General features: G+C 37.8%; 1 protein-coding gene and 1 pseudogene across 4 annotated transcripts in view; both read left to right on the forward strand.

Moving 5' to 3' along the window:
- Positions 1-10,388, forward strand: part of LOC142873706 (uncharacterized) — a 38,797-nt pseudogene extending 28,409 nt beyond the window's left edge.
- Positions 1-24,651, forward strand: part of GPBP1 (GC-rich promoter binding protein 1) — a 100,542-nt gene that overhangs the window by 29,622 nt on the left and 46,269 nt on the right. For all 4 annotated transcript variants that reach the window (XM_012775646.3, XM_012775645.2, XM_012775648.2 and 1 more), the window contains exon 3: positions 13,553-13,672. In XM_012775646.3, the coding sequence (XP_012631100.2) occupies positions 13,610-13,672 (63 nt within the window). In that variant the 5' untranslated portion in view covers positions 13,553-13,609. The remainder of the gene's footprint in view (positions 1-13,552; positions 13,673-24,651) is intronic.

The following is a 24,651-nucleotide window of genomic DNA, read 5'->3' on the forward strand; positions in this document are numbered from 1 at the left end:
TAATTTCTTTCTATTTATAGTAGATATGGGGTCTCTCTCAGGCTGGTTTTGAACTTCTGACCTCAAGCAATCCTCCTGCCTCAGCCTTCCAGAATGCTAGGATTATAGGCATGAGCCACCATGCCCGGCCTTGAATTAAGTTTTTTTTTTTATTTCGGCATATTATGGGGGTACAGATTTTAAGGTTTCAATAAATGCCCATTTCCCTCCCTCCCCCCACAAGTCTGAGTCTCCAGCATGACCATCCCCCAGATGGTGCACATCTCACTCATTATATATATAGAGAGAGACCCACCCCCCTCCCCCCTCCCACCTGCCCAATACCCTATTACTGTAGTACCTATGTGACCACTTAGGTGCTGTTCAGTTAATACCAATTTGCTGGTGAGTATATGTGGTGCTTGTTTTTCCATTCTTGGGAAACTTAACTTAATAGTATGGATTCCAGCTCTAACCAGGAGAATATAAGATGTGCTATGTCACCATTGTTTCTTAGAGCTGAATAGTACTCCATGGTATACATATACCACATTTTATTAATCCATTCTTGGATTGATGGGCACTTGGGCTGTTTCCACAGCCTTGCAATTATGAATTGTGCTGCTATAAACATTCGAGTGCAGGTGTCTTTTTTGTAGAGTGTCATTGGATCTTTTGGGTAGATGCCCAGCAATGGGATTGCTGGATCAAATGGTAGATTCACTTGTATCACTTTAAGGTATCTCCATATTGCTTTCCACAGAGGTTGAACTAGTTTGCAGTCCCACCAGCAGTGTAGGAGTGTTCCTCTCTCTCTGCATCCACGCCAGCATTTATTGTTTGGAGACTTTTTGATAAAGGCCATTCTCACTGGAGTTAAGTGGTATCTCATTGTGGTTTTGATTTGCATTTCCCTAATGATTAGAGATGTTGAGCATTTTTTCATGTTTGTTGGCCATTCTTCTGTCTTTTTTAGAAAAGTTTCTGTTCAAGTCCTTTGCCCACTTTTTAATAGGGTTATTTGATTTTTTCTTGCTAATTTTCGTGAGTTCTAAGTATATCCCAGTTATCAGCCCTTTATCGGATACGTAGGGTGCAAAAATTTTCTCCCATTCTGTAGGTTGTCTGTTTACTTTCATGACTATTTCTTTGGCTGTGCAGAAGCTTTGTAGTTTGATTATGTCCCATTTATTTATTTTTGTTGCTGCTGTGATTGTCTTTGGGGACTTCTTCATAAACTCTTTGCCTAGGCCGATGTCTAGGAGTTGAATTAAGTTTTGATTTCTCATACACCTGTGTGCTGTTCAAGGCCCTTTAGGTATTGTCCCCAAAGTGCTTTCTCTCTTTGAATTTAGATACATCTGAAATAAGTGGTGTTTGATCTATTTGTTACTGGCTTGATATGTTGTGAGTTTAGTGACTAGACCTGTGAGTTCCAGATACATTCTTATGGGAATTGTTTAATGCTATTTAGAAAGGAAGCTCTCAGTATTTTTTTTTTTTTTTTTAAGACAGAGTGTCACTTTGTTGCCTAGGCTAGAGTGAGTGCTGTGGTGTCAGCCTAGCTCACAGCAACCTCAAACTCCTGGGCTCAAGCAATCCTGCCTCAGCCTCCTGAGTAGCTGGGACTACAGGCATGCGCCACCATGCCTGGCTAATTTTGTCTATATATATTAATTAGTTGACCAATTAATATCTTTCTATTTATAGTAGAGACGGGGTCTCGCTCTTGCTCATGCTGGTTTCAAACTCCTGACTGTGCCAGCAATCCGCCTGCCTTGGCCTCCCAGGGTGCTAGGATTACAGGCGTGAGCCACCGCCCCTGGCCTCAGTAATTGTTTTTTTTTTTTTTTTGAGACAGAGTCTCGCTTTGTTGCCCAGGCTAGAGTGAGTGCCGTGGCGTCAGCCTAGCTCACAGCAACCTCAAACTCCTGGGTTCGAGTGATCCTTCTGCCTCAGCCTCCCGGGTAGCTGGGACTACAGGCATGCGCCACCATGCCCGGCTAATTTTTTTTTATATATATATATATCAGTTGGCCAATTAATTTCTTTCTATTTATAGTAGAGACAGGGTCTCGCTCTTGCTCAGGCTGGTTTTGAACTCCTGACCTTGAGCAATCCGCCCGCCTCGGCCTCCCAAGAGCTAGGATACAGGCGTGAGCCACAGCGCCCGGCCAGTAATTGTTTTAAGAGAGAATTTTATTCAAAAAACATTCCTTCCTTGAAATTCTTAATACAAAGTGACTTTTTCATTTCTTTCCCTTTCCTTTCCTGTCCTGTCCTGTGCCATCCTATGCTGTTTTAGAATTATGCTGCTGACCAATTCATGGATGCAGGCAGGGAGAAACAGTGATAAATTCCATTTTCTTTCTGTATTAGTGCTTGAAAAGGTAATTTTATTTTCTGCTTAATTAAGACAAAATATATAAAGCATTATAGTTTTGTGTCTTTGGCTAAATAAGTTTGGAAATTATAGATGAAGGCTTTGTTTATATCTTAAGGGGGATGGTGCATTGGCAGCTCTTTGGTGGTCATTGATTCTAGTGTTGTGAACCTTGTTTTTTTAAAAAAGTTAAATTCTATATCACATGAGGTAATTGTAAGTTCCTTTTGGTTATGCCATAGCTTTTTTGGTCATACCATAGACATACAGACTTATTTTTGTTTATGTTAATATTGCAGTTGAACTAAGCCATTGCTGGGATTTTACCCAGTATAGCAGTGTTTTCTCATATAGATGATTTAAGAAACCCATGTGATAATCCAAGCACTTGATGCGATGTTATTTTATTTGTTGGTAAGTAACTTAAAGATATTTATATTAAAGTATGTGGATAGCATTGGTGTTTACAACTAATTGATCACAACCAGTTGCAGATTCCTTTGTTCCCACTGCTTTACTTGACCAGCCACAAAAAATATTTTTTAAAAAAGAAAAAAGTGTGGACATATTATAGTACAATGTAGGAATTTCATAAATTTGTAAAAATAAAACAGGACTTGAAGATAGGTTACTTTGGTTTCTTTCTGAAGTATTTTGGAAGGGGCAGGAGAATGGATTTTGTTATTAATAACTTTTATTAATTTCTGTGTGTGGGAAAGGTTGAGAGAGATACTGGTGAAAAAGCATGGCCTTTGAGGCAGCAGGAAGACCTGGGTTCACATTTTTTGGGTGCTGTTATTTGCCTGTGTAGCTTAAGAGTAACTTACTTAAATCTTTTATAATTCTGTCTCTTTTTCATTTAAGTTGATCCCAGCATTTTTTTTTTTTTTGAGACAGAGTCTCACTCTGTTGCCCAGGCCAGAGTACCATGGCGTTAGCCTAGCTTACAGCAGCCTCCAACTCCTCTGCTCAAGCGATCCTCCTGCCTCAGCCTCCCAGGTAGCCGGGATTACAGGCATGCACCACCATGCCCGGCTCCTTTTTTCTATATATTTTTAGTTGGCCAATTAATTTCTTTCTATTTTTAGTAGAGACGGGGTCTCGCTCTTGCTCAGGCTGGTTTTGAACTCTTGACCTTGAGCAATCTGCCCGCCTTGACCTCCGAGCCAGCATATATTTTTTAAAATGTCTATTTACATTATTTAAACATTTACATTATTCATTACATTTACATTATTAAAAATACATTATAGTGGCACTTATCGTAAATATTTCACAGAAAAAACAATTGCTTATATCTACAACTTCTGAGAGGATTTCAGTCAGCAACCTTGTTTTACAATTATTTATTCATTCTATTAGATTGTTAGCAGTTAGAGGCATGGCTGCTCTCTTGAGCCTTCCAGTGCTTATCCCATATTGCTCATATTAGCTGTTTAGTGAATGAATTCGTTTGAATTAAATTTTATCCCAACTAGTCCACATTGCTTGCAGCATTATTCTAAATTATAATTTACCTTTACCTATCTTTTAAACATAAAAGGATACCATAGGCTGATTAGAGAAAATTTCAGGGATAACTTAGCCTGCTTCACTGTGATGTAAGGAAAGAGAAGCTCAGTAAGTAGAAATTTGTTTGCTTTTCAGAGTAAGGCTTTTTTTTCTTAGTGGTAATGAATTTTATATGAAAATTATAAGTTTTGAAGTTCTTTGTTTATATTTTGTGTTTCGTCTTTAGTACATTTCAAAAAACTGAAAATTTTAAAAAAGCATTATGTTTCCAGATATTTATATTTCAGATAATCTGTTTCATATTTTATATTTCCGATATTCTGATCTAAGCATAGAATTTGATAACTAATGGGATAAGATATTGGATACTTTGTTTTATGACCAAAATTCTAAAAAATAGGCAAGCAGAATTTTTTGCTACCTTTAGAAGCCATATTCATTAGGCAAGGGTTTTTGTCTTTGAATATTAGAGCATTTATCATCCTTTTCTGATAATAACTCTTAGTGTTTAAAAACAGATTTCTAGGTTCTGCTTAAGTCTCAGTAAATCAGAATCTACAGGAGAGGGGCAGGGGAAATCCTGAAATCTCTTAGCACTCAGTAGATGCCTACTAATTATTAATAAAATTTTATTGTGTTAAAACAGTGAGGCAAACAATTCAGTGGAATAAAATGTCAAAGTATAGTTGTCAAAAGTTAAAAACGTGACAAAAATATAGGATGAATGTGTTTCATAGCTTGATCACTTTTTAGTCATTGAGTCAGGATCTTGCTCTGTCACTCATGCTAGAGTGTAATGGCACGGTCACAGTTCACTGCATTCTCAAGCTTCTGGGTTTAAGTGATTCTCCTGCCTCGGCTTTCCAAGTAGCTGGGACTACAGGCGTGTGCCACCATGCCTGGCTAATTCTTTCTATTTTTTGTAGAGACATGGTCTCACTGTTTTGCCCAGGCTGGTCTTGAACTCTTGGCCTCAAGGGATCCTCCCACCTCAGTCTTTCAAAGTGCTGGGATTACAGTTGTGAACCATCATGCCATCATCTTCGAATTGCTCTTTAAAATTTATTTTCCTTGGGTATTGTAACCTGATACTTTTGAAGATTTTGGGCCAGTTATTTTCGTGTATTTCTTACATTGGCTTTTCTCATATTTAGATTCAGATTATGCATCTTTGGCCAAGAATATAATAGAAGTAAAGTGGTGCTTGTTTTGCTAATTGTCATGTGGTGCACAAAATCAATTTGTCTTTTATTGATGATGTTCACTTTGATCTGTTGATTAAGGTGCCATTTGCCAGGCTATTTAACTGGGAAGCTATAATTAATATTTTGGGGGATATACATAGGAAATTATGTGATAACCTGTTCCTCAAAGGTGTTTTTTTATTTATATGTATTTATTTATATCTGTTTCTGGATTCATGGTTCTTATTTTATTCAAGAGGTTATAATGCATTACCCTCATTACTTCTTTTTTTATTGAGGTAAAAGTCATAGTACATAAAGTTAACCTCTTAAAGTGCACAATTCATTGGCATTTAATACATTCAAATACTTGGAAAACCACCACCTCTGTCAAGTTCCAGAACATTTTTATCACCCCCAGAGTAAAACCCTGTAACTTTTAAACAGTCACTAATTTCACCCTCCCAGCAGTCCCTGGGAACACCAGTGTGCATTTTATTTCTATGAATTTGCCTGTTACCAACATCTCATATAACTGGAATCATATAATAGGTCATCCGTTTCTTTAACTTAGCGTGTTTTAGAGGTTCATAATCATAACATGTATTAGTAATGCATTTCTTTTTATGGCTAATATTACATTGTATGTACCACATTAATTCATTTGTTGTTGAATATTTGGGATGTTTCCACGTTTTAGCTATCATGAACAGTATTTAATGTTACAAGTATTTACTGTACAAGTATTTAAGTACTTGTTTTCATTTCTTTTGGGTACATACCTAATGATGATATTACTAGGTTATATGGTAATTCTGTGTATTAACTTTTGAGGAACTGCTAAACTGTTTTCCACAGTGGTTGTATCATTTTGCCTTCACATCAACAATGTGTACATGGGTTCCAGTTTCTCTACAGTTTTGCTAACACTTTTCTGTTTTTTCTTTCCTTGATTGTAGCTATTCTAGTTGGTGTAAGGTATCTTATTGTGATTTTGATTTGCTTTTGCCTAATGAATACTGATGTTAAATATATTTTAGTTTCTTATTGTTCGTTTGTAGATCTTGAGGAAAATAACCTGTTCAGTCTTTAACCTTTTTTTATTTTTTTGAAGATAGAGTCTATCTTTGTTGCCCTGGCTAGAGTGCCGTGGTGTCAGCCTCGCTCATAGCACCTTCAGACTGCTGGACTTAAGCAGTCCTTCTGCCTCAGCATTCCAAGTAGCTGGGACTACAGGCACATGCCAACACGCCCGCCTAATTTTTTTTATTTTTAGTGGAGACAGGGTCTGGCTCTACCTCAGGCGAACTCCTAACCTCAAGCCATCCTCCCTCCTCAGCCTTCCAGAGTGCTAGGATTACAGGCGTGAGCCACCGCACCTGGCCGTCTTCATGTATTCTTGATACTACCGTGTTTCCCTGAAAATAAGACAGGGTTTTATATTTATTTTTCCTCAAGAAGACACCCTAGGGCTTATTATGAGGGGATGTGTTATTTTTTTAAGTACGGTACAACAAGCTACATTTATTCAAATATAGTTAAGTCGTAGCCTTCTGGAACATCTTAACTCTCTAAACCCCGAATTCCATCCTGAATTTCTTGTCACTCTATTTCCTTTAGAACCATTGGCCCCAGTCTCTCATGTGGAGCAATAGAGCTCTCATGGGGCAGATGAGAAGGACTACTTGTCTTCTTTACCCCTCCATGACGAAATGCATGGGTTGTGCAGATATGCTGCGTAGCCACGCCCATCACTAGACCTTATTTTTGGGGTAGGGCTTATATTGCGCAAATGCTAAGAAATCCAGCCAGGGCTTATTTTATGAGTAGGTCTTATTTTTGGGGAAACACGGTAGATCTTATCAGATACGATGCGTATATATTTTCTCCTATTCTGTCAGTTGCGTATTTACTTAGATAATGTTCTTTGTACAGAAGTTTTTAATTTTTGTGAAATCCAGTTTCTTTTTTCTACTGTTACTCATGGTTTTGTGTCATATCTAAGAATTCGTTGCCAAATCTAAGGTCATGAAGCTTTATCTCCATATTTTCTTAAATAGTTTTATAGTTTCAGCTTTTATATTTAGGTCTTTGGTATAAATAGAGTTTATTTTTGTATATGGTGTGAGTAGTGGTCTAATGGCTATCTAGTTGTCCCCATACTATTTATTGAAAAGATAACAATTTATTTTTTAATTTAATTTTTTTGGTTTTTTTTGGAATAAGAAAGGAGGGAGGAAGGCCAACTCCTTATTTTGAATGACCTTAGAACACTCTTGTCAAAAATCAATTAGCCATATAGCCCGGTGCGGTGGCTCACACCTGTAATCTTAGCACTCTGGGTGGCTGAGACAGCAGGATTGCTCGAGGTCAGGAGTTCAAAATCAGCCTAAGTGAGAGCAAGACCCCATCTCTACTAGAAATAGAAAGAAATTAATTGGCCAACTAATGTATATAGAGGAAAAGCCAGGCATGGTGGCGCATGCCTGTAGTCCCAGCTATTCGGGAGGCTGAGACAGTAGGATTGCTTGAGCCCAGGAGACTGAGGTTGCTGTGAGCTAGGCTGACGCCAGGGCACTCACTCTAGCCTGGGCAACAAAGCAAGACTCTGTCTCAAAAACAAAACAAACAAACAAAATCAGCCATAGATGTGTGGATTTATTTTTGGTCTCTCAGTTCTGTTTGATTAATTTGTTTGTCATTAGGGCAATAGTATGCTGTTTTGATCACTGTAGCTTTATAGTAAGTTTTGAAATAGGGGAGTGTGAGTCCTGTAACTTTAATCTTCTTTTTCCATATTGTTTTTGATATTTATAGCCCTTTCCAATTGAATTTGAGAATGGCCTTTTCTGTTTCTGCAAAAAAGATTGTTGGAATATTAATAGGGATTATGTTGAATCCGTACATCAAGTTGGGTAGTATTGCTGTCTTAACAATGTTAAGTTTTCCAATCCTTAAACATGGGAATGCCTTTCTGTCTCTTTAGGTCTTTTTAAATTTCTTTTAGCAATGCTTTATAGTTTTTAGTGTATAGGTCTTAGAACCTTCTTGACTAAATTTATTTATATGTATTTTGTGGTTTTAGACGATATTGCGAATGCGATTATTTTCTTAATTTCTTTTTTGGATTTTTGTAAGTGTATACAGACACACAACTGATTTTGTGTGTTAATCTTGTATCTTGCAGTGTTGCTGAATTTGTTAGCTCTAGTTTTTTTCTGGATTCTAGAATTTTTGTATATAAGATCATGTCATCTGTGAATAGGAATAATTTACTTTTTGAATTTGGATTTCTTCCTTTTTTCTTTTTTTTTTGATTTAGAGATAGGGTTTTGCTATGTTGCCTAGGCAGGAGTACAGTGGCTATTCACAAGCAGGATCATTGCACAGTACGTACAGCACACTATGTAGTTCTAGGCTCAAGCAATCCTTCAGCTTCTGCCTTCTGAGAAGCTGTGACTTCAGGTGCTTACCACTGAGTTGTCTGTAGATGCCTTTTGTTTTCTTTTCTTGCCTAATTGCTGTGGCTGGAACTTCAGAGTATAGTGTTGAATAAAGGTGGTGAAAATGGGCATCCTTCTCTTGTTCCTGATCTAAAGGGGAAAGCTTTCAGTGTTTCACTGTTGAATACTATGTGCTGTGTGTGGGTTTTCCATAGATGCTTTGTTAGGTTGAGAAAGTTGCCCTCTAGTCCTAGTTTGTTGAGTATATTTTCATAATGAAAGGGTGTTGAATTTTATTAAATGTTTTTTCTGATTAATGTTCATCAATTAATGTTCATCGATTTAGATTTGGTTAATGAGTTTTTCTTTTCTTTTTAAAGAGATGGGGTGTCACTCTGTCACCTGGGCTGGAGTACAGTGGTGTGGCGTGGTCATGGCTCACTGCATCCTTGAACTCAGGGGCTCAAATGATCCTCCTACCTTAGCCTCCTGAGTAGTTGGGACTACAGGTGTGCACCAGCAGCCCACTAATTTTTTTTAATTTTTAAAATTTTTTTAGAGATGGAGTCTCTCGTTGTGTTGCCTAGGCTGATCTTGAACTCCAGGGCTCATGCAGTCCTCCTGCCTCAGTCTCCCTGTAGGTGGAATTACAGGCTCAAAGCCCACCCTCTGTCCTGAGATCCAGTTTGGTGGTATTTGTTGAAGATTTTTACTGTATACTCTGCCTATAGGTTATAGTTCCTGAACTATTTTTTGATTATTTTGGGAGTTTTTGGTGGGTTTTGTGATTTTTCTGTTTTTTTTGAGACAAGAGTCTCACTCACCTGGGCTAGAGTGCCATGGCTGTCAGCCTAGCTTACAGCAACTTCAAACTCCTGGGCTCAAGTGATTTTCCTGCCTTAGCCTCCTAGAGTAGCTGGGACTACAGGAGCTTGCCACCATGCCCAGCTAATTTTTCTATTTTTAGTAGAGACGGGATTTCAGTCTTGTTCAGGCTGGTCTCCTCAAGAGATCCTCCCAGAGTACTAGGATTCCAGGTGTGAGCCACTGCACCTGGCCAGCTTTGTGATATTTATTTATTTATTTATTTATTTATTTATTTATTTATTTATTTATTTATTTTATTTCTTTTTCTTTGGCTTTGTGATTTTTAAAGGTTGTTTTTAAGTTACCTGAAATCATTATAAAGACAATAAGTTTGATAGTCATTCTGATGGAATCAATTTGAATGTGTTTTTCTTTGGAAACATGTGGCACAGATTTGGTAGGTTCAAAAGTAAAACATAACAAGAAATAGGAAAACTTCCATTTATTTGTGTACTTTTGCCAAAGCAATTATATTTCAATTGAAGAATAGTATTTTGGACTTAAATCCTTTTTTTTCTTTTATTCCCTTGTTTTGGTGGTACACATTCTCCTATAGCTTCCTTTTTTTAGAATTTTATTTTTTATTTATTTTATGTTATGTTAAATTATTTTATGTGACTATTTTGTTTTATTATATTTTATTTTATGTTACGTTATTTATTTTTTAGATAGAGTCTCACTCTGTTGCCCGGGCTAGAGTGCCGTGGCATCACCCTAGCTCACAGCAACCTCAAACTCCTGGGCTCAAGCAATCCTCCTGCCTCAGCCTCCCTAGTAGCTGGGACTATGGGCACACACCACCGCTCACAGCTAATTTTTTCTTTTTTTAGTTGTTTGGCTAATTTCTTTCTGTTTATAGTAGAGATGGGGTCTCACTCTTGCTCAGGCTGGTCTGGAACTCCTGAGCTCAAGCAGTCCTCCCGTCTCGGCCTTCCAAAGTGCTAGGATTACAGGTGTGAGCCACCGTGCCTGGCCCTGGCATATACTCTTAAAGTTGGACACTTAGGCTTCCCCCCCTAAAACCAACTTTTCCCTTGGAGAAATTTTCATTGTCAGTGGATTTAATCCATTAATTCAGGAACAAGTTGTAAATTGGGTGAGAGATGAAAATTTAGTTTTTCATATCAGCAGTATTTATAACTTTTAACTCCTTATGTCCACCTGAGACCTTGAGACCTTATAATGGAATCTGTTACCAGATTTCTAATGAGCTGTGGGATCTTGACTTCTGGGATTGTGTTGTTTGGGCTGGGAGAAGGGGTAATAATCTCCTATATGTACCAGTTGTTATACATGTAAAGAAAATACATAAACATTTTTTGTTAGTCCATTTCTAATATTTGTATTGGGTTGCCATAACCAAATACCACAGACTGGGTGGCTTAAGTAACAGAAGTTTATTTTCTCACGGTTTTGGAGGCTGTAAGTTCAAGATCAAGGTGTTAGCAGAGAGGTTGGTAGCTTCTGAGACCTCTCTCTTTGGCTTGCAGATGGCCACCCTCTTGCTGCCTTTTCATAGTGTCTTTGCTGTGGGCATGCATCGCTGGTGTCTCATTGTGTCCAAATTTTCTCTAGTGAGGACAGTCTGATTGGAGTCGGACCCACTTGGATAGTTTCATTTTAAGTTAATAACTTATCTCCAAATATTGATATATCCTGAAGTATTGGGGGTTATGACTTAAATGTATGAATTTGGAGAGGGAGCATAGTTCAGCATATAACTTTATTACACAGGAAAGGAAGCTGAAATGAAAATCAGGTGATGCAATACACAATTAAAATGAGTGGAGTGGAACTTTGAAATATTGTTCTTTACCTTTTTTTCAGAACATGAATTAACTTCTGCCATGAGCTATTCATACTTCAGTCTTTAAGAACTAGATTTATATTAAAATTTATAAAGACATTACAGAAACAAATAGGTGATTTTAGTGGTTTGCCTCCAGGGATAATTTTCAGTTTTATAACTTTTCACTTAACCTTTTCCTTTGATACATTTTTTTTTTTTTAATGATAAACTTAAATTTTTGGTTATTTTAAGTTCCCTGGAGCTTCTTGTGAATTTTTCTTTCTTTTTCTTTCTTTTTTTTTTTTTCCTGTTTATTTTTTGACAGAGTCTCACTTCTGTTGCCCAGGCTAGAGTGCATTGGTGTCAGCTTAGCTCACAGCAATCCTCTTGCCTCAGTCTCCTGAGTAGCTGGGACTACAGGCATGTGCCACCGTGGCCGGCTAATTTTTATTTTTATATATATATATATATATATATATATATATATATTTTTTTTTAGTTAGCCAATTAATTTCTTTCTATTTTTAGTAGAGCCAGCGTCTCCCTCTTGCTCAGTCTCAAACTCCTGACCTTGAGCCATCCACCAGCCTCAGCCTCCCAGAGTGCTAAAATTACAGGCGTGAGCCACCAGGCCAGGCCCATATGGCTTTTAAAAAATTCTGCCTTAGCACTTGTATTTGAAAGAAGAGTTTTGGAAGTATAAAATCAACAGTGGCATTTCATTTAACAATTATTTGTTAAAATTTCACTTTGAGATTATTATGCAGTTGTAAACATATAAAGCATTATACTAATTCGTTATTAGTAAACTTAGATATTTTGATGTTTAGAAATTTCATTTAGGAAAGTTGACCAAAATAGTCTAAGCTCTATATTGATTTTATTTTATTTTTTATTATTTTTTTCTGGCAGAGATGATCCCAGGATAAGCTCTATATTGAAATGAGAACAGTTACCCAGTTGACTTCTGCCTCATTTAAGAAAAATTATAAATTTACTATGTTTAGATTGGTCTGGCAACTTTTATCGATACAGTTAAGGCAGCCTCTGGAAAATTGAAATTCAGAATGCAGAAGAACAGTAGTATCTAAAGTATTTTAAGATTTTGTTGTGATGATTGTAATTACAAAAAACTTTTTATTATGGAAGTTTTCATACATTAAATAGAGAAAAGTATACATTTCCTTGTATCAACATACAGCTTTCGTGTTTACAAACATGGACAACCTTGTTTCAACTATACCCCCATCAGCACTTCCTTGTTTATTTAAAAATAAAGTCTAGGTGTATCTTTCTTTTCAAACATTATAATCACCAGGCAATTATCACATCTAAATGTTTATTAATTCCTTAATGCCATTTAATGTCCAGTTATGCTCACATTCCTGCTGTTTCATACTTTTTTTTAAAAAAAACAGTTGATTTGTTCGAGTAAGTATCCATGCTAGGTCCACGCATGTATTTCATTGAACTGTCTATTAATTACTGTTATTTGTTGAAGAAACCAGACCATTTGACGTTTGGAATAGTCTGTGATCTAAATTTGGTAGATTATTTCTCCCAGATGTATTTTAACTTTTTACTCTTTATCCTGAATTTTTTGCCATTGGTAGTTAGATCAGATTTCAAATTCCATTTGGGGTGGGGGCAAGAATATATCATAGATGGTAATGTGTACTTCATATTGCATCACATCAGGAGATACTTGATGTCTATTTGTCTATTTGATTTTTAAAAATAAGTTTTATTGAGGTATACTGTATTTACGAAGAAATAACCAATTTTAGGTTGATAATCTGATGAGTTTTGACAAATGTGAACAGTAGTATAACCATCACCACAATCAAGATAATATCCCGGTGGGGTGTGATGGCTCACGCCTGTAATCTTAGCACTCTTGGAGACCGAGGCGGGCGGATCCTTTGCGTGCAGAAGTTTGAGACCAGCCTGAATAAGAGCGAGACCCTGTCTCTACTAAAAAAATAGAAATTAGCTGGACAACTAAAAATATATAGGAAAAAAAGTTAGACTGGCATGGTGGCACATGCCTGTAGTCCCAGCTATTCGGGAGGCTGAGGCAGGCGGATTGCTTGAGCCCAGGAGTTGGAGGTTGCTGTGAGGTAGGCTGACACCACGGCACTCTAGCTGGGGCAGCAGAGTGAGACTCTGTCGCAAAAAAAAAAAAAATACCCAGTTAGCCAAAACATTCCCTCTTGGCCCTGTGCAGTCATTACCTACCCCATGAACTATTTTTTTTTTTTAAATCACTATAGTTTTGCCTTTCCTAGATTTTCATTATAAATGGAATATTATAGTAATAAGTTCATTGCAATTTAAAGAAGATAATTTTTGGCCAGGAGCTACAGGTCTAATTCCTTCCATTTTTGTACGACAGGGACTTGCCATGAGGTGTTGAAGCCTTGTTTCATTGAGTTGGAGAGACTGGACCTAAATGGCGCAGCATGACTTTGCTCCAGCCTGGCTTAATTTTCCTACTCCACCATCATCAACAAAGGTACTTTCTTACATCTCTCTTTCTGTGTACCCACCTCTTTCATTCATGTTCTACACAAATGAAATGGAAATGTGAAGGCTTAATATCTTTGCAGAGAAGTACATTTATATTATCATCTAAGTTATTTCATGTTTAATGGTTTTATTAGTTAAAAAGTCAGTTTTCAATATACCATCTATATACTAAACCATTTACTTCCAAGTTACCTATTGTAGTAATCAGTGTTCCACAAATTTTAATTCATACCAGATACTTTGAACATTACTTATTATAAATCTTACCATTTTCTATACTGTTTTTTTACTCTTATATTGATTGCCCTTTTAGATAATAATGCTACCTAGCATACATTGTGTACTTTAGTTGCAAAGTGCTTTGCCAAACATTATCTAATTTGAGTACCAATCCAAGAATGTGGTGATATAGAATTTATTTTTAGTCCTTGCTGTACTCATTTCAGTTATTGGCCTTCTTTAATCTACTTGGGGAAAGTGAAATGATTGAGTTGCAGATTAAACCATGTGTGCACAGTCACTGGGATGAAGCTGGTTTTTATCAGGGCTCTCTGTCTTCTACTGCTCTTTTCTGTAAAGCTGTCTGCCTCATTGATATCACACCCATGTGTGTTAGGTTCCATTAATTGCCAGCGGATTGCTCTGTTGTTTTCAGCAATGCCAGGCCTGGGTTTTGGGGCCAGTGTTCTGAGGTTCATTCTGAACCTAGTAGGGCTCTTCTTAGTTGTCTCTTTCCCTGATTCTTTCTGAATTAGCTGGCCTGTGGTTCAGCTTATTGTTCTTCATTAAGAGGAACTCCAGGTTCCTCTTGTTTTCTTACCACCAGAATCTCCTTTGTTTCTGAAAGTGTCCTCAGCCTTGACTTTTTCTACACTGTTTAAAATAAAGTCAGTTCCTTTGAGGTCTGCTTCTCACCTGGGCAAAACCTCTGAGCCATTATTCCAGGAAGTGGGTGGAGCAGTTTGCATCTCAATGGGGAACTTCTGCCCTATTAGGTAACTAGGGCAAGGGCAGCTCGAGCCTATTGGTACTTTGAATCTGGTGTAGAGCCTTCATTCTGTGAGTGAGGTAGGGGAAAGGACCTCCTGATTTCTTGACTACATTCACCACGAATTTAACCTCTTTAGCTGAAATTGGAAAGGAAGAAAATTGCTGAGAGCCTGCCCTTACCAGTAAGCTGTCCCACTTGTTTAGGAGCTGAAGGGGGGGTGGGGACCTGGTCTTCTTAGTCACAGTTGCCCCAGAGTGGATAAGAGAGGGTTAGTCGGTTGTAGCTCTAGAACCACAGATTTCTTGAAGTTCTGAGTTTTAGTAATTCTGAACTAGCAAAACTGGTACAAACTATTAAAAACAAACACTTGAGACAGTCTCTGAAAAATATACTAAGGGCACATAGCAAGAGAAGGAACAATTTTTTTTCAAGAAAATCTACTAAAATTTGGAAGACTTTCTATATTATTTGTCTAAGAACCTGCTTAGCTTTTCCCCAGTAGATAATACACTTGAAAAAAATTGGAGGTTTTCTTTTTTTTGCTCTGAGATGAAAAAATTGGAGGTTTTCGAAGTCTTTCCATATATCCGGAAGACTTATTTTTCATGTAAATGAGACTTTGAATGGCACATAGCTAAAATTTCAGGAGTAATGTGAGTTTTATAATATTGTTACATACCAGGAGTCACTAATTTAAGAAATGTTTATTTTATTTAAAAATATCAGGCAGAAGCCAGGTGTGGCGGCTCATGCCTGTAATCCTGGCACTCTGGGAGGCTGAGGCAGGAGGATCGCTTGAGCCCAGGAGTTTGAGGTTGCTGTGAGCTAGGCTTGGTGTCACCGCACTCTACTCAGGACAACAGAGTGAGACTTTGTCTCAAAAAAAAAAAAAGATCAGGCAGAAGGTGCTCTAATAAAAAAAGAAGTAAAATAGCTTTTTAATGAAGGCTTTGGCAACATAAAAAATAGAATAGTTTTTACGGATATGTTTACAAACATCCAAAAGTGTTGTAGAGCATTGAAATTGTCATATATTCTCCCGTGTGCTAAGAAGAAAGCCCTTGAAGCCAAGTGCTAGAAAATGGGCTTTTTGGGTAGTGATTTTTTAAAAACTAAGTCTGATTGCAGAGTGGGAAATATCAGTATATTTCTTCTGATAAAAGTCATAATGTGATATTTTTGAAGAGGTCACCCTGTTTCAGGAGCTTTTGGGGACCTTCCAGCATTGTCTAGTGTGTAAACATATAAAACAACTTCAGGTGGTCATAGATCCACTTGTAATTGTCTAAATATTTGTCTCTGAAGAGGAAATTAAAATAGAAGGAGGCCCATATAATTAAGAATTTAACTGTATATTTTTAGGAAAGTATCTTTCTTATAAATAACAGTTACATTCTTATCACTTCTGAGATTTTTCATAGTAATTTATACTTTTAGTTCAGGCAAGCTATGTTCATTTAGGTAGGAAGTAGTTCCTGTAGGTGTTTTGGCTTTTCTAGAATATAAGACCTGTGTAAAAAGGGAAAACAAACCATTTTTCCTGACTACTTGACATAGGACATTTCCATGACCAGGGAGGTTTTCCCCCCCCTACACACCAAGGAGTTCTCCAGCAGACTCCAACTGGGTATCCCAGAATTCATTTCAATTCTGACTGATATGATCTACCTGGATATAGATCTGACAGATGGAATACTCAGTCCCACAAGACTGCCCCCACTTCAGATGCCAATTGCAAGTCTGGGCCACCTGTACTTCTGACTAGCGACAAACTTGGGTTTCTGTGATCCCTCCTTGGGTTTGACTAATTTGCTAGGATGGCTCTCAGAACTTATGGAAACACTTACTTATGTTTGCTAGTTAGTTATAAAGGATACTGATGAATAGATGGATAAAGCAAGGTATTGTGTGTGTGGGGTGGGTACATGGAGCTTCCTTGCCCTCTCTGGGTATGCCATGTTCCGAGCACCTTCACGGGTTTTTCAGCTGTTGAACAGTGGATGGGGCTAAAAGTTTCTATCCTAATCACTTGGTCTTTTTTGATGACTTGCCCTATCCTGAGGCCATCCAGGGGCCCCACTCTAAGTACCTTTAGTATAAACTGGAGAGTTATTTTAGGGGCTAACTATTCCAGGGGTTTCAAAAAGAAGCTGAATGACAGGAATCTGGGACAAAGACCAAATATATTTCATATTATCCCACACACTGTCAAAGCAGAGGCCAGTTCTAATAATTACTTTGTTTTCTGCAATGCTCTATACTTAAAATTACTCAGAAGGTTCAGGTTTAGTCTCCTTTATTCGAAATGCTTAGGACCCAGAGTGTTTTGGATTTTTTCAGGTTTTGTAATACTTGCATTATACTGGTTGAGCATCCTAATCTCAAAATCCAAAATGATCTAATGGGCATTTCCTTTAAGCATCAAAAAGTTTCAGATTTTGGATTAGAGATATTCAACCCATACCTTATTTCTTCTAATCTAAGAAATTATTTATTGTAACACTCTTATAGTTCCACTAAGGAGAAAAGAAATTAAATTAATGTGTAGACATTTTAAGAAGCAATCTTAAGTGTAGAAAAACTCTTTCACAGTTACCTGAGTTAACCTTGGAATTGATTATAATTAATCCATGTACCTTAATAAACTGTCTTCCACTTTATTTTCCTGCAGTGTCTTAATATCTCTTGCCTATTTATTAGGCTCTACTATGCTGAGGCATATCTGTAGCCATATAGGCAGTTCTATAACACTGTATTTTTTTTTTTTTTTTTTTTTGAGACAGAGTCTCACTTTGTTGCCCAGGCTAGAGTGAGTGCCGTGGCATCAGCCTAGCTCACAGCAACCTCAAACTCCTGGGCTCCAGCGATCCTTCTGTCTCAGCCTCCCAAGTAGCTGGGACTACAGGCATGTGCCACCATGCCCGGCTAATTTTTTCTATATATATTAGTTGGCCAATTAGTTTCTTTCTATTTATAGTAGAGACGGGGTCTTGCTCTTGCTCAGGCTGGTTTTGAACTCCTGACCTCGAGCAATCCGCCCGCCTCTGCCTCCCAGAGAGCTAGGATTACAGGCGTGAGCCACCGCGCCCAGCAACACTGTATTTTTTTAAGAGTCAAGGTCTGGAATGCAGTGGCCCGATCATAGCTCACTGTAACCTAGAACTCCTGGGCTCAAGTGATCCTTCCACTCCAGCTTCTTGAGTAGCTGGGACTACATGTACATGGCCACACCCCCAATTTTTTTTTTTTAAGGGATAGAGTCTCACTATGTTGCCCAGGCTGGTCTCAAACTCTTGGCCTCCCAAAATGCTGGGATTAGGGTTTGAGTCACCACACCCAGTCCATAACACTTTTTTTTTTTTGGAGACAGAGTCTCACTTTGTTGCTCAGGCTAGAGTGAGTGCTGTGACGTCAGCCTAGCTCACAGCAACCTCAGACTCCTGGGCTCAAGTGATCTTCCTGCCTCAGCCTCCCAATAGCTGGGACTATAGGCACTCCCCAGAACGCCCTGCTAATTTTTTTTTTTTATTTTGGCATATTATGGGGGTACAGATTTTAAGGTTTCAATAAATGCCCATTTCCCCCCCTCCCCACAAAAGTCTGAGTCTCCATCATGACCATCCCCCAGATGGTGCACATCTCACTCATTATGTATGTATATACCCACCCCCCTCCCCCCTCCCCCCTCCCACCTGCCCAATACCCTATTACTGTAGTACCTATGTGTCCACTTAGGTGCTACTCAGTTAATACCAGTTTTCTGGAGAATATATCTGGTGCTTGTTTTTCCATTCTTGGGATACTTCACTTAGTAGTATGGGTTCCAGCTCTAACCAGGAAAATATAAGATGTGCTATATCACCATTGTTTCTTAGAGCTGAATAGTACTCCATGGTATACATATACCACATTTTATTAATCCATTCTTGGATTGATGGGCACTTGGGCTGTTTCCACAGCCTTGCAATTATGAATTGTGCTGCTATAAACATTCGAGTGCAGGTGTCTTTTTTGTAGAGTTAATTTTTTCTATTGTTAGTAGAGACTGGGTCTCACTCTTGCTCAGGCAGGTCTCAAACTTCTCACCTCAAGCGATCCACCATGCTTGGCCAGTGAGATCCTTAGTGCTTTCTAAAACCTGATTCTTGGTTAATGTTCGTAGGCCATCATAATGATAATGATTTTGATATTTTCTTTTCTTTCTTTCTTTTTTTTTTTTTTTTGAGACAGAGTCTCACTCTCTTGCTTGGGCTGGATCGCCATGGCATCAGCCTAGCTCACAGCAACCTCAAACTCCTGGGCTCAAGTGAACCTTCTGCCTCAGCTTCCGGAGTAACTGGGACTACAGGCATGCTCCACCATACCTGGCTAATTTTTTTCTATATATTTTTAGTTGTCGGACAAATTTCTTTCTATTTTTAGTAGAGATGGGGTCTCTTGCTCAGGCTGATTTCAAACTCCTGACCTTGAGTAATCCACCTGCCGCGACCTCTCAGAGTGTTAGGATTACAGGCGTGAGGCACCACAGCTGTGGCCAGATTTTGATTCTTAAAATTTGGAACTGCCTATTTTAAATTCTTCAAAAATTATCTCTGGAAGATGGTTATCAATTTCAACTCTTAGCTAGCAGTATTTGAGATTTTTTTTCTTCAGCTAAAGGGTTTTTGACAAACACATTTTTTAGTGATACTTCTTTTAGTATACCTTCTTTGTGGCTTAACTTTCATCTGTTGAAATCATTATTCATTTGTAATCTCTTGTTCACTGCTGTAGACTTTTGTCTGCTCATATCATTTGTTTTAATCTTGTCCTGAATAATGGAACCAGATGTTAATTACTATTGCATTCTCTATTAGAATGTAATGGACAGTCTTTGATTTATTTCTGTTTGGAAAGAGAATGTGAAGTCTTGAGTTAAGGGTAAAAATGTTTTCAGAACTGCGCTTCACTAATTTTGAGATGTGTAGAGTTTTAGCTCCATCATGTGGTGAAATTTTAAACTGCATGTGGCTGATTATATGTGTATGGCTTAAGGGCAATGGCTTTTGAACTGTTGATTGCAACCCATAGTGAGAAGTAAATTTTATACAGGATTTTTGTATTTAGGTAGGTATAGCTAAAATAATATATGCCTATAGTGTACCAATATTTTCTTGTTGCCTTCTGTTCTCTTTTAGCCCATTGAAATGCCAGTTGTGACTGATTTCATCATCCATTAATAGATCCTGACTTAAGGCTGGGTGCAGTGGCTCACGCCTGTAATCCTAGCACTCTAGGAGGCCGAGGTCGGCAGATTGCTCAAGGTCAGGAGTTCGAAACCAGCCTGAGCAAGAGCGAGACCTCGTCTCTACTATAAATAGAAAGAAATTAATTGGTCAACTAATATATATAGAAAAAAAAACTAGCTGGGCATGGTGGCACATGCCTGTAGTCCCAGCTACTCAGGAGACTGAGGCAAGAGGATTGCTGTGAGCTAAGCTGACACTAATGCACTCTAGCCTGGGCAACAGAATGAGACTCTGTCTCAAAAAAAAAAAAAAGATCCTGACTTAATTTGAAAAGTAACATTTTTATTATTGAAAGAATACTGGACAAAAGTAGTTACAGATACCGAAAAATTTAGGTAGCTAGGAAATTCCCTTTGTTTAAAATGCTACTTACTCCCATTGATTTACTGTAGGAAGGATGACAAAATAATCCCTGTAAAACAGGATGTTGTGTATTTTCATAATTGTACTTGTTTGAAGAAAGAAGATCTAAAGAGTGTAGTAGATAAGTGGTATGAAATAGGAACAGAAAGTAGGCTGGGCTAGGTGGCTCATGCCTGTAATCCTAGCACTCTGGGAGGCTGAGGCAGGAGGATCAGCTGAGGTCAGGAGTTTAAGACCAGCCTGAACAAGAGCGAGACCCTGTCTCTACTAAAAATAGAAAAAATTAGCCAGACGACTAAAATTAGAAAAAGTTAGCTGGGTATGGTGGTGTAGTCCTGTATTCCTGCTACTTGGGAGACTGAGGCAGGAGGATTGCTTGGACCCAGGAGTTTGAGGTGGTTGTGAGCTAGGCTGACACTCCAGCACTCCAGCCTGGGCAACAGACTCTGTCTGGGGGGGAAAAAAAAGAGAGAGAGACAGAAAGTAGGAGAATTTGTTGTTGTTGTATGTTAAGAAACGGGGTCTATCTGTATTGCACAGGCTAATCTTGAACAATCTTCCTGCTTCAACCTCCTGAGTAGCTGGGTCTACAGACTTGTGCCACACCACACTGGGCCTTTTTAAGCAGAACAAAATAGTGAAAAACGTGATGAAATTCTATTGCAATGAATACATTGTCGTATTTGTATTCAGTATCCTGTAGTTATCTCTATAGCTAGAATGTAATAGAGCATTTTTGATTCTTTTATGGCAGCATTTAAAAAACTGATTAATAATACTGTATTAAAACTTTGACAGTGTAAGCAATGTTAGCTTGTATTCTTGTATGGAAAACTTGTGCTATGTTTAGGTTAAGAGGATCATAAAATTCAGTCAGACTGTTGAAACGTCTGTATAGAAGTTTACTATGGGTTGGGCGCAGTGGCTCACGCCTGTAATCCTAGCACTCTGGGAGGCTGAGGCGGGATTGCTCTAGGTGCAGAGTTCAAAACCAGCCTGAGCACGAGCAAGACCCCCGTCTCTACTATAAATAGAAAGAAATTAATTGGCCAACTAATATATATAGAAAAAATTAGCCAGGCATGGTGGCACATGCCTGTAGTCCCAGGAGGGGGACTTGGGAGGCTGAGGCAGTAGGATTGCTTGAGCCCAGGAGACTGAGGTTGCTGTGTGCTAGGCTGATGCCACGGCACTCACTCTAGCCTGGGCAACAAAGGGAGACTCTGTCTTAAAAAAAAAAAGAAGCTTATGTAGGTTTTTTTGTTAATTCTTTATTTCTATATTCTAGACATCAGAAAAAATAGAGAAAATTTCTAAAACTATTTTTAAAGACAATTCAAGAAAAAGATAGTGTAAGAGGGAATGGGTGGAGATGGTGTCTGCCTTGTTTGTTTTTTTTTTTTTTTTTTTTTTTTTTTTGAGACAGAGTCTCGCTTTGTTGCCTAGGCTAGAGTGAGTGCCATGGCGTCAGCCTAGCTCACAGCAACCTCAAACTCCTGGGCTCAAGCGATCCTACTGCCTCAGCCTCCCAAGTAGCTGGGACTACAGGCATTCGCCACCATGCCCGGCTAATTTTTTTTTAATATATATTAGTTGGCCAATTAGTTTCTTTCTATTTATAGTAGAGACGGGGTCAGTGTCTTGCTCTTGCTCAGGCTGGTTTCGAACTCCCGACCTCGAGCAATCCACCCGCCTCAGCCTCCCAGAGAGCTTCTGCCTTGTTTTAATAGCTAATGTTTCTACATACTAGTCAATATGTAAAACAGTTTGTATGCAGGCAACAAAAACCTTACGTGGTAGACACTTTTTTTTCCCCTTTATTTTTACAGATGGGGAACTGAGGTTTAGAGATTAAGTAATTTGCTTCAAAGTACTAGAGCTGGAATAGGAACCCATATGTGCCTAACTTTAAAATTCATCAGTTTAATAACTTTCTTTTCTTGATTATTAGGGAGTAGACAAATTTTCAGAAGTGAAATGCTAGGATACTTTTGTGTATGTGAACATCAGAATATATTTTTATCCTAGTCTAGATGAATAAGTGATATAGCTATTTTTTCCCTTTACTTCAAGGATGGTGTCTCCAATATCTTTTTGTATAGTCAGTCATGGAGAATTACTCTCTTTTAGTGGGTACACAATCTTAAAGTGGATTTTACATGAATTATATAATTAGTTATCTATTACAGGACCAAGCTACAGGACTATCTGGACATCTCTTGAATATATTTGTAAGGTAAATTCTTAGCAGAATTGCTGGGTCAGAAGGTTTGTACATTTTGGTAAATAATGCCTTACTTGTGCCTATTTATAATCCCATCACAATTTTATGAGGGGGCTAGCTTTTCAGTTTTGGCAACACTGGATGTTTTCAATTTTACATCTTTGTGAAATTAGATGAAAAATGATATTTTGATTTGCATCACTCAGTTCTGATTGAGCGTGTTTTTATGTTAGGAAGTATTTCTAAGGAATACTTGTTCATGTAATCTATTTCTTAGTGATTTATAGTACCTTTTTCATATTAGGGGATGTGTTTGCCATTTATTTTGCAAATACTTTCCTATAGCTTGTTTGTTGGATCTTTTTAAAAAGATAGAAGGTTTTAATGAAATATTTAAACATACAAAGAAGCATAGAGAATAATTAAACACTAACCACCAGATGATTAAACAAATACTTATTAACCGCCTAACATAGTCATATCTTAAAATTTTTGCCATATTTGCTTTGTATCTGTTTTTGGAAATAAAACATTACCTATATAGTCAAAATCTGCTGTTTACTTCTTCACAATCCTGTTCTCATTTTCAGTTGTTTCTGGAGATATTCTCAGTGCATGTTCTTATATTATAATCGCATGTGCAATAAATACTGTTGTATGTTTAAAATTTTTACATAAATTATGTCTGCATCTTTTTTGTTATATCTTGGAGATTTTTTTCCATGCTAATATCTGTAGATTTCGTGTATAATTATCTTGAACTATGTATATTAGGTTTGTGTGAAAGGAATTTCTGTTTCAGATCATGAATTTTAAATCATCATAACTAGGCTCAAACACATCTTTATTAATCAAAATAGGAACCATTACAATCAACACATTTTTGCCAACAAGAAATAAGTTTGTTTATTCTTGTAGCATTAAAAATTCATTCCTTGGGACTCAATGCACTCTTGGAAAGCATTTCTGCATCCTGCTTGTTACAGGTGCATTTTCCCTGCAAAAAGTTGTCAAGATGGTTGAAGAAGTGGTAGTCAGTTGGTGAGGGGTCAGGTGAATATGGCAGATGAGGCAAAACTTTGTAGCACAATTTGTTGAACTTTTGAAGCATCCGTGCGGTCAAGTGTTGTTGCGGAGAAGAATTGGGCCCTGTTGATCAATGTAAGCCACAGATGTTGCAGTTTTTGGTGCATCTCATTGATTTGCTGAGCATACTTCTTGGATGTAATGGTTTTGCTGGAATTCGGACAGCTGTAGTGGGTCAGACTGGCAGCAGACCACCAAACAGTGGCCATGACCTATTTTTGGTGCAAGTTTGGCTTTGGGAAGTGCTTTGGAGCTTCTTCTCGGTCTAACCACTGAGCTAGTCATCACTGGTTGTCATATATAATTCATCTTTCATAGCACATCACAATCTGATTTGAGAAATGGTTTGTTGTTACGTACAAGAAGAGAAGGCGACACTTCAAAATGACAGTTTTTTTTTTTATTTTCGGTCAGCTCATGAGGCACCCACTTACCAAGCATTTTCACCTTTCAATTTGCTTCAAATGCTGAACAGCTGTAGAATGTTCCATGTTGAGTTCTTTGGCAACTTCTCGTGTAGTTGTAAGATGATCATCTTGGATGATTGTTCTCATTTGGTGGTTGTAAACTTCTGACAGCCAGCCACTGCGCTCCTCATCTCAAGGTTCCTGGTCTCCTTTGCAAAACTTCTTGAACTACCACTGCACTGTACATTAGTTAGCAGTTCCTGGGCCAAATGGGTTGTTGATGTTGCAAGTTGTCTCCACTGCTTTACATTTTGAGCTCCAATAAGAAAATTTGCTTTTTGTCTAACCTCATTTCCATAGTCTAAAATAAATATAAAATAAACAGCAAGTAGTAAGTCATTAGCAAAAAAACCATCAAGCATGAAATACACATTAAAATGATGTATAACAAACACAACCACATTTAAGAATGTATTCCAGTATCAAAAGGCAAATTTCAACAGTGCTAAAACCGCAGTTAGTTTTGCACCAACCTAATAGTTTTCTATTTTGTGTCTATATACCGCATTTTATTTGTCCATTTAGGTTTAGATTGTTTATAACTTT

This window comes from Microcebus murinus, chromosome 11 (genome assembly GCF_040939455.1).
Source record: "Microcebus murinus isolate Inina chromosome 11, M.murinus_Inina_mat1.0, whole genome shotgun sequence".
In the NCBI taxonomy this organism is placed as follows: Eukaryota; Metazoa; Chordata; class Mammalia; order Primates; family Cheirogaleidae; genus Microcebus; species Microcebus murinus.